The 19,694-nt window shown below is 41.8% G+C and overlaps 1 protein-coding gene and 1 long non-coding RNA gene across 3 annotated transcripts in view; one reads left to right on the forward strand and one right to left on the reverse strand.

Moving 5' to 3' along the window:
• LOC128741432 (uncharacterized) overlaps positions 1-19,694 on the forward strand; it is a 313,214-nt gene that overhangs the window by 36,988 nt on the left and 256,532 nt on the right. Inside the window, exon 1 of one of the 2 annotated variants that reach the window (XM_053837245.1) lies at positions 15,312-15,490. The exons of the other annotated variant lie outside the window; for it this stretch is intronic. Coding sequence (XP_053693220.1) covers positions 15,363-15,490 — 128 coding nt within the window. The 5' untranslated portion in view covers positions 15,312-15,362. Of the gene's footprint in view, positions 1-15,311; positions 15,491-19,694 lie in introns of those variants that run through there. 2 annotated transcript variants of the gene reach the window in all.
• LOC128741433 (uncharacterized) lies at positions 5,346-14,900 on the reverse strand. Its single transcript, XR_008412214.1, has 3 exons — positions 14,786-14,900; positions 5,809-6,107; positions 5,346-5,731 (listed from the first exon to the last, which is right to left on the reverse strand). It is a non-coding gene; the product is annotated as an uncharacterized LOC128741433 (long non-coding RNA).

Below are 19,694 nucleotides of genomic sequence, written 5' to 3' on the forward strand. Positions count from 1 at the left end.
AGGCGAAATTTTATGGCGTTTCTTACAAATCCCATATTCAAATACTTTAAGCAATAACATCAACATTTTCGAATTCAGTCCTTTCAAGGTCCTTTCAAACAAATTTACTCGATGTATCCTCCATCTTTATCAATGACATCCAGAAGTTAGACGCTACGCCAGAAGCTAGAGCACGCCTTAGTCCTTCGACATCGACGGCCAGTGTGTGTGTTGTGACAGACTACAAGCTCTTCGCACTAGAGTGAGATGTTTCAGAGGCTTTCGGCTTAAACTTCGTGTTTTTCTTCAACTCAAAATCGACCGAAAAACCAGAACTTATAGTAGCCGCCTTTTTTCAAGGGATAAAAAGTAACTTTTCTTGCGTAAAAAATCACGAGAAATCGATTTGCGATGGTCTCATTGCGCGCAAATAACAATAAGTGACCCATTTTTCATGACCCTACGTAGAGATGGTCGGGTATGAAAATTTGAATACTTGAACCCGACCCGTATCCGATTAAGAAAAAAATTAAAAACCCGTATCCGACCTGAACCCGCAAGTTTATTATTTTTGATACCCGAACCCGACCGCAACCCGTCGGGTACGGGACGGGCCCGGGTACCCGACTATCTTTAGGTGTAAATGTGGTCACTAAAGATATCCAACCCGACCCGTACCCGGTTTCAAAAACAAACATTAAGAACCCGTACCCGACCCGAAGCGCGAATTATTTTTTTTCAATACCCGAGCCCGACCCGAACCCGGCGGGTTTCGGGCAAATTTTCCGCTACCCGACCATCTCTAGACCCTAGAACGTCAAATTAAAAATATGGGTCCCAATTTTCTTGAAAATGAACGAAAACACCAAATTTGAACAAAATTGGTGCACTTTTGAAGTTGGTCCTTTTTCCTATCAATACATTTTCAGATTTGAATACAAGTTTCAGGGTTAAATAAAAAAAAACATTCCCTTATGCAACACTTTAATGAAAAATTTGATACTCGTTCGCTCTGTTCAACGTGAAGAACAGACATGCCTTCTTGAAAATCTTCGGTTTTGACTGTTGAACAAAACTCTTGAGTAAAATGGGGCAAATCAAGCCCAAGGATAATATTGTTTTGAAATATTTTTTTTCATATTATCATTTCGTTTTTATCATTTATCATTTTTATTTCTTCAATGAAGAAAGCAATCTCTTCGAACGAGTCATTCGTAGTTAAGTGGCGTTTCACTCTAGCTCTGGAAGATGCATGCAATCCTGATGATTCTTTTAGCTTCCTTGGCAAGTTTCCCTATAGAACGTTGCGGGTTGCGGAAGTATTAAACAGTGCACAAAAATTATCTGCGCGTATTGCAGTTAGTTTTGATGCTTCATAAGGGTCCAAATTAGGTTCGCTTATTTTTGCTCTGTTTGCGAGCAAACTTTGCACGAACCAATTTTACGAACTAACCGCGCATCTCCATTTCCCGGCTTCCTCAGCTAAGGACCATCCTGTAGAGACTGTTTGATGCGATAAGCAAATTCATTGTACAACCTTGGCAATCTCCTTCGGCGTCTTTTATGCGAGCAGCAAACTTATAATCACTTCTTTCGCGTACATTTTCACAAAATTGCAATAAAATGATTCCGATATTATGATGCAGCACTTGAAAGTAAACGTAAACAAAAACACTCCTAACAGAAGTAAGTCATTAGTTACACAAATTAAACCATTATTAAACTTTAATTTTTTTACATTTCTTCCTGTATAACGATTGATTCACACCCTGTGACCCTGTATCAGTGCTTAGAAATCTCATATTCAATTTATACAATGCGCCTAAACTGATGCAATATACTGCTCATTCTTTGCTGTTTCCAGTACAGATGAAATTAAGTCATCGTTGCCAACTTGAAACCGACGTTTCGGGCGAATCACTTGCGTTCATGCTGGTGTTGTTCTTCGTTCGGTTTAGGATTTTTTTTGGATAAACATGTTGCTTGACTATTTTTCCAAGGATTTGTGTAAATCCAGTAAACAGTCTATCAGATTGCTGTATTTTTAAATGGCTTTTTGAAGTTAATAATTTTTAATTTAAAGTGAAGCAGTAATTTTGCAAAGTCTTAATGAACGGACGGTACTCTATAGGGTGTCCAATAAGTTCGAATACACTTTAAAAATGTGTTGAAAAAATGAAAATACAAGATATTCTTTTCTGAGTCAATTTTTATTGAAGCAGTGTTTATTGAGAACCTTTACGACATGTTTGGTGGAAGCACCTCCCCCCCCCCTTTATGCTTTATGACAAGTTTGAGACGTTTCTCAAAAGAATTACACGCGGCACGCACCGAAAACAGACACTGAGGAAGCCTGCAAGTCGTAGGCGAAATACGTATCTGTCATTGAATAAAATACACATAGTAGAATTAAATTGGATAAGTTTTTTTTATTTTTTTTTTATTTTTAACTTTACTACGACGTTGCGGTACTCCTTCACCGCGCGCGGTAGACAAATAACAAATGACATTAAGACGACACTTTGGGCGTCGGTTAGCCTAAATATAAGGCTAAAGCAGACACCAATGCCCATACACAGAATGCACATTTTGCGCACTTACACAACGATGACAAGTTGTATTTTTTCAATTGAGTTCATTAATAGGTATTAATAGGTACCTCCTCTCAGTATCTAAGGCCTCCCAGTTGTCCTCGAGGTATGATGCTGACCTAATAAGCCAGCCTCGGGAGAGGAAAAGTTGAGTTCGATCCGCGGATATCCCAGCTTGGGTAAAGAGGAACGTTATACAAACTTAATAAGCGTTGCTTCAATGACGCTCGCCTATCTAATCTCTCGCTCTTTTGCCTTCACGCATTGTGTCTCCTGCGATACTATCAACACCTTTTTCATTACTTTCTTCTACCGTTCCTTCCGTTGATGGTAAAAAACTATCATTATATAAAAAATATTTATTATGACTCGCAACGCAACATTAAGGTCTCTGATTTAAGCCAAAGTCAGTGCCTTTCGAATATAGCATTTATAATCCTAATGTGTTAATGGTGTTGTGCCATTCCACGTCTCATTACGTAAATCTGGTGAATTCTTCGAACGTTATTTCTAAACCATGGCAATCGTAGAATTAAATCAACCGTTGATACACTTTGAGTATTCGAGCGAACTTCACTAAGGACCGACGGAGGGCGGTCGCTGTACACTCTGTTAAATCGTAATTTCCTAAATGCATCTTTAATCCGCACCTCCAACTGAATTTAACGAGATGTACTTTCTTCCCACATCACTCCCAACATCCAAAGTGTATGCATCAGCGCCTCGGAGCAGCAGCAGCAGCTCAGCTCAGCTCGGTCACAAGATCAGCCGGTTTAATCACGAGACATCAATCGTTTACAGAGTCTTCTTCGCCCGAACCGTTTGGCTCACTCTCTCTCTCGCTCTGTCTGTCTCTTTCCCGGTTGCAACGGCACGCGGTCGCGGCAAACTGGTGCGTCCCGGTTCCCGGTGCATCGCAGCTTCCCCAACCAATGTATTGCTCTAGGTCAATATACGCCTCACCCTGCACATGATGTCTGCTGTCTGTATGCAGTAATCATTCTGAGTTACAAAAACGGCTTGATCGGGCGACTTGCTTGCTTGCATATGGTATGGTGCCTCCCGCATTTCAGTCTCGCACCCAACCCAGATTTTGCTTGCTGCTGCTGCAGTAGGTAGTGCAAAGCGCAACTGTGGTGAGATGTTGCTGGTTTAGAACACCGTGGTGTAGTGCTCAGTATAGCTCTAGCGCTTCAAGCGCGTCATAGTCGTCAACAAATAAACGTCATCGTTGCACTTGTCCCGGGCACAGTGGTAAAAGCGCAGTCCGTTTTCTGATCAACTACACTTCTAGTGTTTTCGGTGGCTTTGAGCAGATCAATTTCAGAATCTGAAGCTGGATAAATAATCATTTGATTGTCCGGTACAAAGAAAACATTATGTAGTTTTCCATGTTGTGTGGCGCACTGTGCTCGAGTTTTCCGGTATACGATTTTATTGTCAGCTCGAATGCCTCTTGTGAGTTATAAAACTTGCAAATGAGTACATCGCAAGATTGGTGATTCCTTCAAAACTGTGTCTGACTGTTTATTGGCAGATTTTATGTTCTCTTTTTCAACGCCCCAGTTGAACTAGCCGTAGATATGCTGCCCAGCAGCATATGCTTCATGCAATTTTATTTTTTCATTCTTACCGACTTTTGAGATGGTTTCTATCCAATCTTCCGCCAATGGTACCATAGTGCATGCACGCACATGACCCCTACTTTACCCCTTATGGTGTGTGGAGGCAGAGTGCAATTAGAGAGTCAACTATTGCAAGCTGCAATTTATGTTGCATTAAGGGCAGAACTCTGATGGAGGTATGATTACTTGATGCGATGTGACATTTAAGGGCTTTACGGTTGGGTTCCGATCGGCGATTACGCACGCATGCACCCCGACAAGCCTATGATGAGTTCAATATCTTAATGATAATACGTTTGTTGTTGGGGGAGGTTCCGTTTTGACGGATGAGTAATTACAAGTGATGCTTTATTATTAGGAGCAATTTTCGAAATAACTAATATCGAACGACAAATTCGGTCGTGCTCTGATTATGTCGCATATCAAGTCAATAATATATTTTCTAAAAATATTCAGTCTTAGTTAGAATAGAAGCAACATTGTACCTACACTCCTGCACTGTTTTGATTATTTTCCCCCAGCAATAATGGAGAGAATTCGCAACCACGTTTACAGCGGTACGAACCAGCGAGCGGCGATAGTAGAGCAAGGTGAAAAAACGTAAACAATTCGTTCGTATCAAGCAAGCTCCCCGGTCGGTTCTCATTCCACGTCAGTTGCCGTAAAACCTACCAGCACAGTAGCAGCGCGCAACCAAAATAGATCGATAATGTGCCAGCGGAACAATACTATACCGCAGTCACTTTCCCGACCCGACATAGAACGGGATGCAAGAGTAGCGCATGCTATATATGTACATGTATGCGTTAGCATTGCACTATTTTACGCCACATACACGGAAATATCCCATAAATCTAGATTAGCCACAGGCTCGACTTATTACCGCATCGAAGTAAAGCAAAAATGTATTTTTAGTAGATTCGAACGTTGATTGAGGCAGCTTTATACTGAGTTTACTTACCTTACTCGAATGTTCGCTCCAGTCACTTTCCTTTGATTCCCATTTTCCTACATTCTATGTTCTGCAATTAGGAGGTAAAGGGTACCTACAACCATCGCCGCACCGCGCGGTCTTCTTAACAACATTAATATTTAATTTTTTTTATCGACGCAAAAAACTTTCTAAATTAGTAATTTATTTTTGTCCGTGAATGAGCAGAGCATAGGGACGATATCCACAATTTTCACCTTGACTCGCATGGCATTATCAGGGAATGAAGCTGATACTCCTGTGCCGTGTGGTGGCCAGCCCTACGACGACATGAACGTATGCGCAACATTGTAATGTAGGTATGTATGGAAACATGCTGCAAACGAGTAGTAGCAGTGGCAGCAAAGGCCGCAGACACGGACGGGGAAAGGTTGGGCGGTTTGTTTTCATTCTCATGCAATTTAATACGAATTATTACGTCCCACAGTGGCTGCTTCCGCTCCGCGTCCCGCGGGTCCATGATCCGTGGTACGGTCTCTCACTCTCTCTAGGAAAGGGGTTTGATAATTCCATCTGTTTGTAATTTGAGTTAAGCAGTACCGAAGCTGACAGAGGTAACAAAAAATAAAAAATAAAAAAATACAGCAAGAAACTGAAACGTAGTAGACTAAATGATACATACGGTCGGACATCATTCATTGTTTTTGCGGAAGTTGATATGTGCAAGGTGATGTAAGCTTGAAGGAGAGCAGCTGTTTGAGGAGCTGCGAGGATTGTTGGCTAACAGTATGGGCACGTCTTTCGGGGAGGGGCGAAATTCTAGGAAGTAGTTTTGTTACTTTTCTCGGTCCTAGTTTTTTCCACAACATAGCTTTCGAAAGTTCGCCGAGCGTAGCAGGTTAATGCAAATATTGTACAGAAAATGCTGCAAATGACTCCGTACCTTTGCTGTGTATAAAATTAGGGTGATCGTCAGATGATCTGAAAGGAGGAACCATGCCTTAAATTGTATCAGTAATAAGAAAAGCATAGCAAAAGCGTTTCACTTCAATGCGAAAATTGATCTTTTATTGTTTTGTTAAAAATAAATCAAACACAACCAACTCATTCTACGCGTCATCCTTGAAATCTCTAAATGTTTGTTTAGATGTTTCGAAACGAATAGCATGTGACGGGATCAAATCACAGTTTTCGACTCGGGCACAATTTGGAGAATCATTTGGAAGAGGAAGGAGCTTTGCCCTTTCAGTGGAAATTATGGTGTTAAATCTGGCACAAGCTTGACATTACCTTTAGAATTGCATTCCTAACTTCAGTAAAATGGCTAAATTAAATAGAGCATAAAAATAATTTCTGTACGACTTGCAGTCAGTTTTGATGCTCCACAAGGTGCTAAATTGGGACCGCTTATTTTTGTTTTATTTTATAATTTATGCAGGGTGTTAGGTAGCTTAGTGCAGATATTTCAGGGGGTGATAGGGGACCACTTTTTATGAAAAAAAAAATCCTACGCATATCGCATGTGGTCGAATCTCAATCGTTACTGAATTATTAAACATTTTTAGTTTTTGGTCCTGTTTGCCTTAAAGTAGCCCTACTATGCTAATCTAATCTATGCTAGCTAGCTCAATTCTATTATTTTCATTCGAAAGCTGAGAAAATTTTATAATGAAAATCGGTCTGAAACCTCATGAAATTTAGTAACTTTGTTTAAGCAGCACCGCCCAGCCTAGCTTCGAGGTACGATGCTGGTCTAACAAGCCAGTCGTCGTATGTTCGAATCTCGGCTAGGCGGTGCTTGCTAGTTAGTGTCAGTAGGATTGTTGCACTGGCCCCGTAATTTTCCTGTACTCTAACAGCCGGCTGCGAAGTCTGTCGATAAAGAAGGGTAATGTCTAAAGACGGTATAAACCCATGGCTTTGCTTTGTTTAAGCAGAAAGCTTTGAAATAAGTGTTTCTCAAGGCGTTTTTATCACATTTCTCCTAAAAAGATGTGATAAAACTGACGACTTTTATTTACCAAGTTGAACCACTGGTACCGTTCTATAATTCGTTCTTTGACTTGAAACGCCTACCTCTTTTAGTTCCGTTGCATTTTAAACGTATCGTGTTGCGCGTTGAATTAGTATCTGAAAACTACACAAATTCATACATCACGCATAGCACGCTAGAATACCGCGTGCGACGAACACAGTCTGACACGTTTGAAAAATAACAACAGCCACAACAATGTTTTACATTAATTAGGGTTCACCTGCACTTTTGCTTGCATATTCCGGTAAAACTCAAGCCGCTTGGCTTTATTCGCAGATTCAGAAGATCTTGAACCTGTAGTGTGGAAAGGATACATTTATTTTATCCAGTTCAGCAAGCTCCACACCTTCAAGGTGACACATGGCTTTGCCACAATTTGCCTTGTGATTGTCTTGCGATCATTTCCTATCATCCGCAAAATTTTATGGTCAATCGCTGACGCCACTTGCTGATGATGGTCCCCTCGAGGCCTCGTTGAAAACAACGTTCCTTCTCAAAAGCGACGGTGTGTTGTCGTAGACATACAAAGCAAAGCAAAGCCATGGGTATAAATGTCCTTCAGAACTTGACCCTTTTTTATCGACAGACTTCGCAGCCGGTTATTAGAGCACAGGAAAATTACGGGGCTAGTGCAAAGATCCTATTAACTCTGTAGCGGCACCGCCCAGTCGAGATTTGAACATACGACGACTGACTTGTTAGGCCAGCATCGTACGGCATAACAAAGGTGGAGGGCCGCGAATTCTTCCGGAAAATACATTTTAATACTGCAACTGTTTCAGAAACATTGCAAAGAGATCCACCCGAGAAATTTGTTTCTTTATTGTGCTGCATATGCGTCAGACCGTGTCCGTTGCACGCGGTGATCTTTAGTGTGTTATGCGTGATGTATGAGTTAGAGCAGTTTTCGGATACTAATTCAACACCTACTAATTCAAAACCACACGTTTAAAATGAAATTGCAACGAAGCTAAAAGAGACAGGCGTTCACATCAAAGAATGAATTGTAGAACGGTACCAGATGCCTCGCAGTAGGCTTCGAGGTATGACGCTGGCCTACTAAAGCAGTCGTCGTAGGTTCGAATCTCAGCTGGGAGAGGCTGCTAGAATCAATAGGATCGTAGCAACCGGTCCTGCAATTGTCCTGTACTCTATCAACTGGCTGCGAAGTCTGTCGTATAAATACAGAAGATCAAATTGCGATAACGGAATGTAGCACCTAGGCTTTACTTTTTTTTACCAGAGCTTCAAATTGGTAAATAAAAACCATTAGTTTTATCACACCTTTTTAGGAGAAATTTGATAAAAACATCTTGAGAATAATGTTTTACATACTGGATTCCTGTTTCAGAATCCCGAGGATTCCTATTTTATAGACTTATAGGTATCCTGGGGATTCGACTGTTGGATTCTCATGCAAGAATCCTGATTCTATAAGCAAGGTATTCTGTAGGAGTTTTATGCAGAAGCTTTTTGGTTCATCCGGGTCGAGTACTTGTACTCTGGTATTTTGTGCAATACACGTGAAATGTTAACTTCATCTTGAATTATCTCGAAATTGGCAAAAAAAGGAAGTTTGTTAGCAGATTGTCCTGAGACGGCGTTAGAATACGAATAAATTATGTTCTGTTTTGCCCACACAAATAAATTGATATTAGCGCTAGTACTGAACGATTAATGAACAAATACGTAATCTTTTTTGAGACTAATAATTTGCTGTGAGACACCTCACAAAGTATCTGGCTAGATTCACTACCGAGATATACCGAGATAAAGTTAACGGTTCACAGGCGTTATTCAAAATACAACAGCGCGAGTAACGGAGGGTCAACCGCGAATGCTGAAACTTAATTTTTTCCTTATTGTTAGCTAGAAACTTCAAGTTGAATGACGAACTAGATTCAAATATTTATTAAAATTTATATTTAGGTACTATTTTTCAGACAAGTTTCGTAAGAATCGTAGAACGAGTGGGGGGAGGGGGTTGAAGCAGGCTTGAGCTAGAACTGTTCCCTGAACCTGGGCTTGATCTTGAGCTTGGGCTAGGGGTAGGACTAAGGCTTAGAGTTGGACTTCAACCTGAACACTTAGACGTGGACACAATCTTGGCAGTGCGATTAATGGTCGATCTCCATCCTTCTATCCGTAGCAGAATTAAATGTGTAATCTAAGCTGGATTACCACTGGACGGGTCCAACTTAGATTGAGAAGGAACAGTTAACGACGAGACGAGACGATATCCTAGACCAGCGTTTCCCTAACGGTGGTTCGCGAACCTCCAGAGGTCATCCAAAAATCACGCTCGCAGTAAAATAGTACAGTGGACTCTCGGAAAAGTTAACTCTCTGAAAAGTTAATTGTTCAGTAAAGTTAAGCGAATATCAGGTCCCATGCAACGCTCTAAAAAGTTAATTTTTGCCTTAACTTTTCTTTTTCAGTCAAATCGAGTAGTTAAGTAGAGTAGTCCACTCGAGCAGGTAAATCGAGCTGTTCAGTCAAGCAGTCAAGTCGATCAGTCCAATCAAGCAGTTGAGTCGAGCAGTCGAATCGAACAGTTCAGTCGAGCAGTTCAGTTAAGCAGTCGAGCAATCAAATCGAGCACTCTAATCGATCAGTCCAGTCAACCAGTTGAGCAATCAAGCAGTCCAGCAGTCGACCAGTGAGGTGACTGAGAATACAACCTATTGCTACGAAAGCATGACGTCCTGTCAGGGACCTGTTTTTAGCTACCGATAAGCCTCTTATGACGTCCTGTCAGAAACCTGGTTTTCGGTACAGACTAGGGCTGTCGGTATTGGGCGCTTTCGGTGAAAACCGGTATTTCGGTATTGGTGTAGAAAATACCGGTAGTACCGGTAAAATACCGGTATTGGCAGATTATTCGGAATCAATAAAAGTGTTGATGTTTTTCAGTAAATGTCATTATTTTCAAACTTTAGCTTCAGTATTGTTGCTTAGCAAAGTAGAATTTAAGCAGATGTAGTACGCTTAGCGATTTATTTCTCTTGCTTTTTTTTAAGTGTGTAGAACGGATTTTGTTGCCAACACTTCTAACAATTGAAAAACTTCCTCTTTCATCGAAGTCTAACGAACGGCTCTAAGCGCATCAGGAATTTTTCTTTCATTTCTTCAAATTTATAATAGGGAAACCCGCGCTTAACTATTTTCGAATATCCCGGGATTGTAGCTTCCACTATAATGAATGCCTCGGTTTCTTACAATCACTTCACGAATTTTTCCTCCATCCCCAAACCGGAACCCTTGATAGCGTCATCCTCTTAAGCATCGTTCACAGGTACATTCTGTTCTCTGTTATCAATTCCACTATTCGCAGATAGTGGCTTGGAGAGTTCATCTGCTTGTTCAATCAATGTATCACTTCTAAGACTTGAAAAGTATTCCAAATTCTTTCCTAGCAGATTCTTAAATGGCACGGTTGCTCAAAAAGCGCAAAGATTCTGATCGGGACCCGGCATCATCGAAACAAATAATTGAAGGTGACTTTCTCTTACCTTTGCTTCATACAGGAAAGGACTTGTTTCATTTGTTGAACAGGACGCTTCAAGCAAGCTTCAGCTAAGGTTAGTGACTTTCGAATGACGACGATGACGAAGGATTGTCGATGTTGAGCAGGTTAATTATAATATGCGTTAAACTGCAGGAAATATTACTCAAATTTCATTCAATTGCATCCAAGGTTGCTCTGCTGAATATTTGATAAAAAAAGTACAAACAAAACTTTAAAGCTGGTCGTCATGATGAAGTGAAAACCGTTTCATTGACGCTGATTGAAGCTTGTTTTGAAACGAAGCGGTGCTGCTTCAGTTAAAACTGGAGCTTCATTACTTCAGTGTCGAGTGACGATTTACTATAGTAAGTGACGTTGCCGGGCCCTAATCCTATTTTCTAAATTCATTATTTGATAGCGTTGAATAATTTGGTGGCTTTTAAATATAGAGTTGTTCAAAAAGAATTGAAATGCGCCCTCAGGCTCTTACGATGAAACATTTTTACAGCAAAGATGCTCTATTGTACTCTATTAAATGGGTTCAAGAGCCATAACTGTTTGATCCACAATTTTACCTTCTGCAATGTCGAAGAATCTCGTCAGCATTAACCAAGTAGTTTTTCTATGAAATTAACAATCTTCTATTAAACTTAGTTCTTCTTCAAATAAAGATATTAAAAAAACTAGGACATTAGAAAATACCGGTTTTTTCCCTTTTCAAAACCGGTATTTCGGTATCCAAAAATTGGCCGGTATTACCGGTTTCGGTACTACCGGTACTACCGGTTAGACAGCCCTAGTACAGACATAAGCCTCTTATATAAATAGATTTTTACCGAATCGAAAAAGGTCTATTCAAAATGCAATTTTTTGTTTTTCGTCACTTTGTTCCATTTTGTAGTCTTTAATATTAGATCATATTGAAGTCCGTAATATTTGCTACCAGGAAGCAGACTTTGCCGACCAATCAACTAACAAACAATGGTAAGGTTTTGGCAATGTTGCAATTTGCTTTGCTTCGGGATCCAGGGTGAAATTCAAGAAAACCGAGATGATTTCTCGGCTATTATTGCAAAGTGCGTCACTGCTTTCTAAAACTGCAATAACAAGATTAGCAAAACAAAACAGAGATTAGAATTCTCTAATGTTGTTGCTTTCACGTCGCCGAAATACGGTGGTAAAACCCCAAAAACCTTCAAATAGGTTGTAAACAACTCTAAAATTTCATCATATAAGGTTGATGTAAAAATGCTGTTCCGTTGCTTGTGGAAATTCAATATTATTTAGTAAACCATAAAACAATTTACACCAAATTAAACTTCCTGTGGAAAAAATAAATCGGGTGCCGGAATGATGTAAACTTGCTTAAAATAAGACGTAAAAACGATGTTATCTAAGAAAAGTATTTTCGTCGAAATTAACGAGCGTAAGTTAGTACTGAAATTATAGGTTTTTCACTGTCCTGTCTAAATCGCATCATGTGCCAACGAATATCATCGCTGCTGCCTGACGCCACCGCCGCCGCCGCCGCCGCCGCCGGCCGCCGTTCGTTGCTTGCTTGTCACTTATTCGGCGTGGTCTAGAATTCCATACGACCCTCGGTGAGGAAACCCGCAAAATGCAACCATGTAGGAGGTAGCTAAAAACGTAGATCTCCAATCCACCGCCGGCCGCTCGCTGTGTGGTACGGTGCAGACGCCGGAACGGGCGCCAGCTAGGCCGTTTGTGTTCGGTTGCAAATTGCAAACAGGGCACCGAGTTTCGGATGTCACCTGCCGTCGCCTGCCCGTGAAACGCGCAGGGGAGGTGCTCGTTACCTATACCGCGGTGCACCACCACCACCCACTGGTTGGCGGCGCGCAGCTGGTGCCACGGGTCTACCGACCGGCGCGCGGAATGTATTTTGTAGAGCACCGGAGGGTGGTTTATTTGCTGCAGTTTTTCCGTGAATCCTTTGCTTGCAAATGAACACGCGACCCGGAGAGTGGCGATATTAATGACACTACTGTAAGCATCGGTACGGTTGGACAACGTCATAGTAGTATTGCGCCGCCGAGAACTAAACCCGTTGCTGCATCGTCGCTGCCGCCGTAGTCGTCGTCGTCGTCGTCGTCGCTATCGCCATCGGTGCTGTATATGTGGAGCTTTGTTCCGTTTTTGTGCACTCTAGCTATCGGCCTTAGGGCACACACCGGCGAATTGTAGCGAATGCCGTGGCGTCGCTGTCGGCACTCAGCTGTGTGTTTACTATTGTGAATAATTCATCATGTGTATGCAGCCGAGAGATCTATACGAACATATGCGCCGCTGTGTTAGGGGTGTGTGAGCAAGTGATGAAGTCTTTTTGCGTTGTTGTTTTGTACTTTTGAACTCTTCAACCGGATTGAAGCACTTTCTGCTAGTGCCGCTGGAATACTTGGACGAAGGGAAAGCCCGTAGCAAGGGGCATTGTTTTGTTATTGTTGATTACGTCGAATAATATCGCGATGGATTGCATTCTCGGACGAATGCACCCCGTTAGTAGTAGGAGAGTGCACAAGGTAGACAGAGAGAGAGCAACGAGGGGCTTTTATAGTTATTAGAGGGTTCATTGTTGTTGCATTTAGATGCGTGCAGCTCCATGTGCTTTTTGCTGTGTCGGGTGGCCGACGCCGGTCGTATTAGTCGGCAAAAACTGAGAGTGTGTCTGTGTGTGGTTCGAGGAATCACGGCCAGGCCAATTAAGGTTAGGCCTGCTGGCGCCTGAGATTCGCGTATGTTCACAATCGCACAAATTGGATTAGAAAAAAAACGAGAGAGAGATAGCAGAAGAAAAGTGGTACCAAAGTCTGTGCGAGGTCGACTACAAGCGGACAAGAAGAAGGAGGCTTATCAGCTGGATTCCATACCCGTAGGTCTGAGCATTTTGCCTGGTGTTTCGTAACCCAAGACGTTAGATTCCGCCGAGGAACAAAAATAGAACCCTGCTTTGCTTATCAGCGTGGAGGACAGATAGCCCCCCTTGTTTTTGCCTCAATACTAGGACAGGTCTTGGGCGAACCCGTTGTGTAACAGCAGCTGTCGTTATCTGCTAGGAAAATTGCACACACAAGTGCTGCAAGTCGACTTATTTGTGTTAAGATTCTCACTGGTTGATAAGTTCCGGAGTGCTCCCAGGTTTGATTAGTTTTTTTACCTTTAGATGGTTTAAAAATATCTAGAATAAAAAAATCTAAATGTTATTCACTATTACAGTATCTTTTCCAAACCTGACATCGTCTAAATATTTGTTTTTTTTTGCTAGAAAAAATCACGAATCAACTCTTCGAGATCGTCTGGCAACACTGCACGCTGCAGTCGGTAGTTGGTCAGCGCAAAAACCTGTGTGGCGCCTTCGATTTAAGTGGATTCCCTACCAGATATAGCCAGTTCGCCCGGTACACGTTTGTGAACGACGCTGTTCTGAAAATTGCTTTCGAAAGAAATTAAAAACACGTGCCCCAAACATGTGTTCTCGTTGGTCGTCAGCACCCAACAATGACGACTAAGACGACGACGACGACGCTGCTGCCAACGACGGCGAGTACGAGGACGACAGTTCTCCCTACCCTTTTCGTTGGATATCATCCAAATGAGTTGGAAGGGAAAACCTGACTTCTCACCCAGCTAGTGGTGTGGATTTTTCCGCGGTCTTTCCAACTATTCCATTTTGTGATATAGTTTTCCAAGTTTATAGTTTTCTATTAATATTTACATAATGCAGTATGAATACTTATGTTTCACTGGGATGGGGTCTTCCAAAAGAACGAATGAATAGATTTTTTATTTTAACTTTTTGTTACAGTTTATTCCAATTTCTCTAATCTTTCTGCGCATCATAAGTTAAGTATTACGGAGTATATGAAAAAGGGATTTAATCTGTAAGTTGGTTAGAGTCCACGTACTACCAAAAACTGAAAACCAAGTTTTTGAAAGTCGCCTAATTATTTTACAATGTATTAAATTTAAATGCATTATATTATTTTTATGAATGTCATCAAGAATATAATTTTTATCGGTCATACACTTACTTGAATAATATATACTAAATTGCATTACGAAATTTTAAAAAATATTGTGTGAAAATACAATTTTTACCTGAGTTGTTCTGGTGTATAGAAATTGAATAGGTACCTTTCTTTATAAAGATTGCGTTTTTTTCTAATTGATTTTTACACTAAGCACTAGGTGGCCTCATCCGACGTTAGTTCGTCGCTTTGCTCAAATGAGAAACATTCTTTCCTTTTCGCCTCGCAGCAAACACCGACTTCATCATTTTTATTACTATTTCAGCTGTAGGTATAGAGTAGTAGGCTGCCGCCGCTGCTTGCTTGCTGCTGGTGTGATGAGGGCTCTCGTGTGAGTGCTTTTTTATATTCATTCTTCTGCTCGGTGGAGACTTGGTCGACCAGGTCGCGCAGGCATATTGAATAATTCATTAGTTTTTTAGAATTTTCTTAGTTATGTGAGGCCTAGTTCGGGTCGAGCACCGCGGTGTTCGGTGTTGTCGTTGGTTGGCTGGCTGGCTGTTCGGGGTAATCGGTATATTAGCGAGTTCTATTGACCTGCAGAATGGCGGTGACGACTACCAAGACGATAAAATGACGTTTTTTACACGGTTGGGGTCAGGGTCACGTGGTCGATAGACTCTTTTCGTTCGCGGTTGTTGCTCTGTATGTGTTTTATACTGTACAATTTATCAACGTTATTGCGCAACGTCGACGGTGCGTGTGTGTCACGGATCATTAATACTGTGGATAGAATTGTGCACTGTTACCTATATTATGGAGTATTTTTCAGCGAGTAATTGAGCTATTTATTTATAACTATGAGTGATTGATTACACTAGAACAGACTCATAACACTTTTCTATTACGCTTCGAATTTTAACTCTTCTAATCTTTACATTTTTTTCTCATTTTCAGGTAAGACTGATGAGTGCCCGAAGTTTTAACGTTACGAAAGTTTCATCTGGTGAATATTTCCTTTATATTTTACCGAAATTTAAAAACACTTATCATACTTCTTTTCCACTGTCGGCATATTTTTACGACCAACATTTCACGGTCGTATTCCAGAAAATTTTCGCTAGCACAATCATGTACAGAACAGATGTTTATACAGCCAGAAGCGAAACATATGGCAAATCACATCCTATCTTCAATCTATCCTCCTCCAATATATCACCCAGTTTGGCTTTACGAACTTTCCCGTGGTTCAAACTGGCTGGCTGGCTGGTTGGCAACAGGCGGAACAGATGATTTTTTTGTCTTACTATGATAAACTGGCGCTGCTCTACAACACTCACATGCGGTGCGGCGGCCAGCAAAGATAGAAAAAAATTGCCACGCATTGGCCGCACGCCCGCCCGCCCCGACAAGGTTGAGGAGAAATCAAATATTTATCTCAAGCTATCGGCGAATTTTTGCGAAACTCCGATATGATGACGACCCTCTGGAGAAGGGGGCCGGAACACAGTGATTCGCGGAACGACGACGAGTCGCTTGAAATCGAAAACCCAAACTGGGTTATCGTGGTGTATGTGAAAACGCATGACGGTTTCGATTTTCGGCATAGCAAGCAAAGCTGCGATTGATTGGGCTGGGACCGCGGCGGATCCGAGGACTAAACAATAAACAAAGCTGCTAACTCATTTTTTGCTGCCGGCGGCGAAATAGCTATAAATAATAAACTCTAGGAACTATTATAATGTCCGTGATTCAACTTTTACGTTATTTTGGTTGAAACACTTTGAATGTTTTGATAATTCATTTCCACGCGGATTTTTTTTTGTGTAAAAGCTACCAGTTTTATGCCTACCCAATTGTGCGCTGCTTGTGAACGTACAAAGTTGGGACCCAATTGTGAGGTGCATCATCTTACAATTGAAAATCAAAAGGTCAGTGAATGTGGCATATAAATTTAGTATTCTAAACATCTTAACTGTTGATCTTAATGATACAATTGGGGCCCTCCAGTACTGTCAGTCCTGAGCTACCGTTCTCCAATCCCGGACACCAGCTGAATCGTCCTCGACAGCGCACATCAATCGGGTGCGGGGTCTGCCCCGAAGTTTGCGGTCTTTTTCCATAGTTCTCTGCTGAAAATAGTTTCGGTTACTCTTTCGTCCAGGGATGGTTCGATCACTTTGACTCAATTTTATTCATTTGACAGTACCGTCTAACGGGGCCAAATATGAAAAATTTATATTTGGGACATTTGTAGAACAGGTTATTGGCTATAATTTTGCTGAATAAAGTTTTGCTGTATCTTTTGTAGTTACGGCGCTACAGTGCTAGTAACTTATCAGTGACTAAATGAACGTTCATTTAGTCACTGATAAGTTACTAGCAATTTAGCACCGTAACTACAAACGATACAGCAAAACTTTGTTCAGAAAAATTGTAGATTAGAATTAGCTCTACAAATGTCCCATATATAACATTGTTATATTTGGCTCGACTGAGACGGTACTGTCAAATGAATCAAAATTGAGTCCAAGTGATCGAACCATCCCTGCTTTCGTCGGGCATTTTGGTCACGTGCCAGCCCACCGCAGTCTACCACGTTATACTACCTTCACTATATCAACATATTTGTGTACGTGATACAGCTCGTGGTTCATGCGTCTACGCCACACTCCATTTTCCATTTTGCCACCAAGTATTGATCGCCAGATTTTTAAGCAGCATAAGCATAAGCATAGGATACCGCCCGTGTGCTGCTACTCCGTTATTGACCAGGACCGATGAAAATTGCAAAATGATGGCTGGAAAGAGCATACTTGGGACAGCACGCTATTCCTCATTGACCAAGTATTGATCGCCAGATTTTTCGCTCAAAAGTCCCAAGCACTCGTTGGTCAGCTTCCTTTTGCGTTCATGATTCATTTCCGTTAAGGGTTAGGTTCTATAGAGCGCCAGTTTTGTGAAAATTCGTAAATTACGAGACTTTAGCGTGATGCGTAGAAAACCCGATTGAGATTTCGTCTCGTTCCTTTCCTCGTTTGTTCTTCGTATTGCACCTTCCAAGTCAATGCATTGGAAGGTTAGAGAGTCAGTGCGTCCCCTTGCTTCAGACCATTCAACGTCACAAAAGCGGCTGTGGTCTCAACCGCTATTCTGACGCAAGATTTTTAACCATGCAGCGTCGCACGAATCAGCGTAATTAGTTTCGTCGGAAAACTATATTCTAGTATTATCTGCCACAGCTCATTTCATTTGACTGAATCGTACGCCGCCTTTAAGTTCACAAACAGATGATGAGTCTTTATGTTGTACTCCAAGAATTTGTCTAGTAACTGACGCAAGGAAAACATCGGTTCCGTCGTGGAGCGACTCTCATGAAAACCAGTTTGGTACTCACCGACGAAGCACTCCGCTAACGGACTCACTCTGCAGAAAGGGATACGAGAGAGCACCTTGTAGACAAAATTGACCAATGTAATGCCTCAATAGTTTTTACATTCGAGTCCATGTCTCGTTTTGAAAATAAGGCAAACGAGGCCATCCAACCACTCCGCCGGCATTTGTTGTTTCTCCAAGATCTTCACAATGATCCGGTGGATTGTTTCGTACAGCCGCTCGCTCCACGCTTTTAGAAGTTCATCCGAAATACCGTCCTTTACAAGAGCCTTTCCATTATTAACTCTCACTATTCTTATCCTGTCCCTGCTATTCTCCATGTTTACCTCTCCAATAAGTAGCGTCTGGAAGTGTTTCTTCTACCTGACTGCTACCGCCGTTTTGTCAGTAAGTAGGTTGCTAGCACTATCATTGCACATCATAAGCATGGCAAAATTCCTGCACCTCATTTTTTTTTGTAAAACCCTCGAGTGTCGTTGCTGGCGAATCTCTCCTCTGTGCCGCCGAGCATATACTACTCGTACTCGCGTTTTTTAGACGGTGAGTTCTTTTTTCCGTAGCTCTAGTTTCTCTATACCTTTTTCTGTTTTGACGTCTAGTCGCAGCGAGCATGCGACTCCTGGCTTGGTTCTTTTCATCTATCACTCTCTGGCATTCGGCATCGAACCAGTTGTTATGCTGTCCGGTACACGCCGTGTCTAACACCTCTCTCGCAGTTGTTTCAATGGCACCATGGAGGTTCCTCCACAGCCCACTTATATGTTCTTGCCTTTCTTTCTGCTGTTCTGCGACTTGCATCTGATTCGCTGCCACGTCATCTGTCGTCAACCGCTGGATGCTGAAACGTTGCATCCTCTCAGTGCGAGCCTTCGCCACGCTTGATAACTTTGCGCTAAGCTAACACACGACGAGTGGTCAGATTTGATATTTGGTCCTCAAAAAGATTCTACATCTGTAGAAGACCCTACTAACAATACAGTAAAATGAAGCTTGGTCGATGCTAACACACTGAGACTCATTTCGTCAATTATTGTATAGCTTTCTTGCGCGAGTGTTGGCCACCGTGTTTTGTTTGTCATTCCGGTTCGATGCCTTCCGAACTTTTCATACACGTACCGTCCAGTACGTGTCATCGTTTTTCAGGCAATTAAAGGAGCAGCTGGCACCTTTTTTAATACATCCTGGATTCGAAATCTTGGGTTGACCTTTGAATTGGTTATTTCCCATTCTGCCCTAGTTTGGGTATGTGGTGTCGCGTCTCCTCTACCATGCTTTCTCCTAATAGTCTAATATTTCTTGAACATCCTAATCACTTGGGAAACGAGGGTGAATTTGCGATTACGAGCTGTTTACTGGTCCATCGATGAGAAGTATTTGAATGTTCGAAATGAGTGGCCAAGTTTTCGCAACAAGGGGAGAGGTCCAAATAAATAAAATGGGTTGCGTTTATTTTGCATTTGGACCGATAGCAGTTGCGCAAGTGGTTGGTAGACAGGAAGTGGCGGTGCTCCTTTTTCATCTTGAAAGGGGGGGGGAGACGTTGTTGGTCGTCCATTATAGAAATTTTCGGAGAGCAAACGAGAATAACCAACAGGGAGGGGAGGAACGTGCGCGTATGTGGATGTTTCGCCATGATTCGATTC

This window comes from Sabethes cyaneus, chromosome 3, assembly GCF_943734655.1.
Source record: "Sabethes cyaneus chromosome 3, idSabCyanKW18_F2, whole genome shotgun sequence".
NCBI classification, from domain to species: Eukaryota; Metazoa; Arthropoda; class Insecta; order Diptera; family Culicidae; genus Sabethes; species Sabethes cyaneus.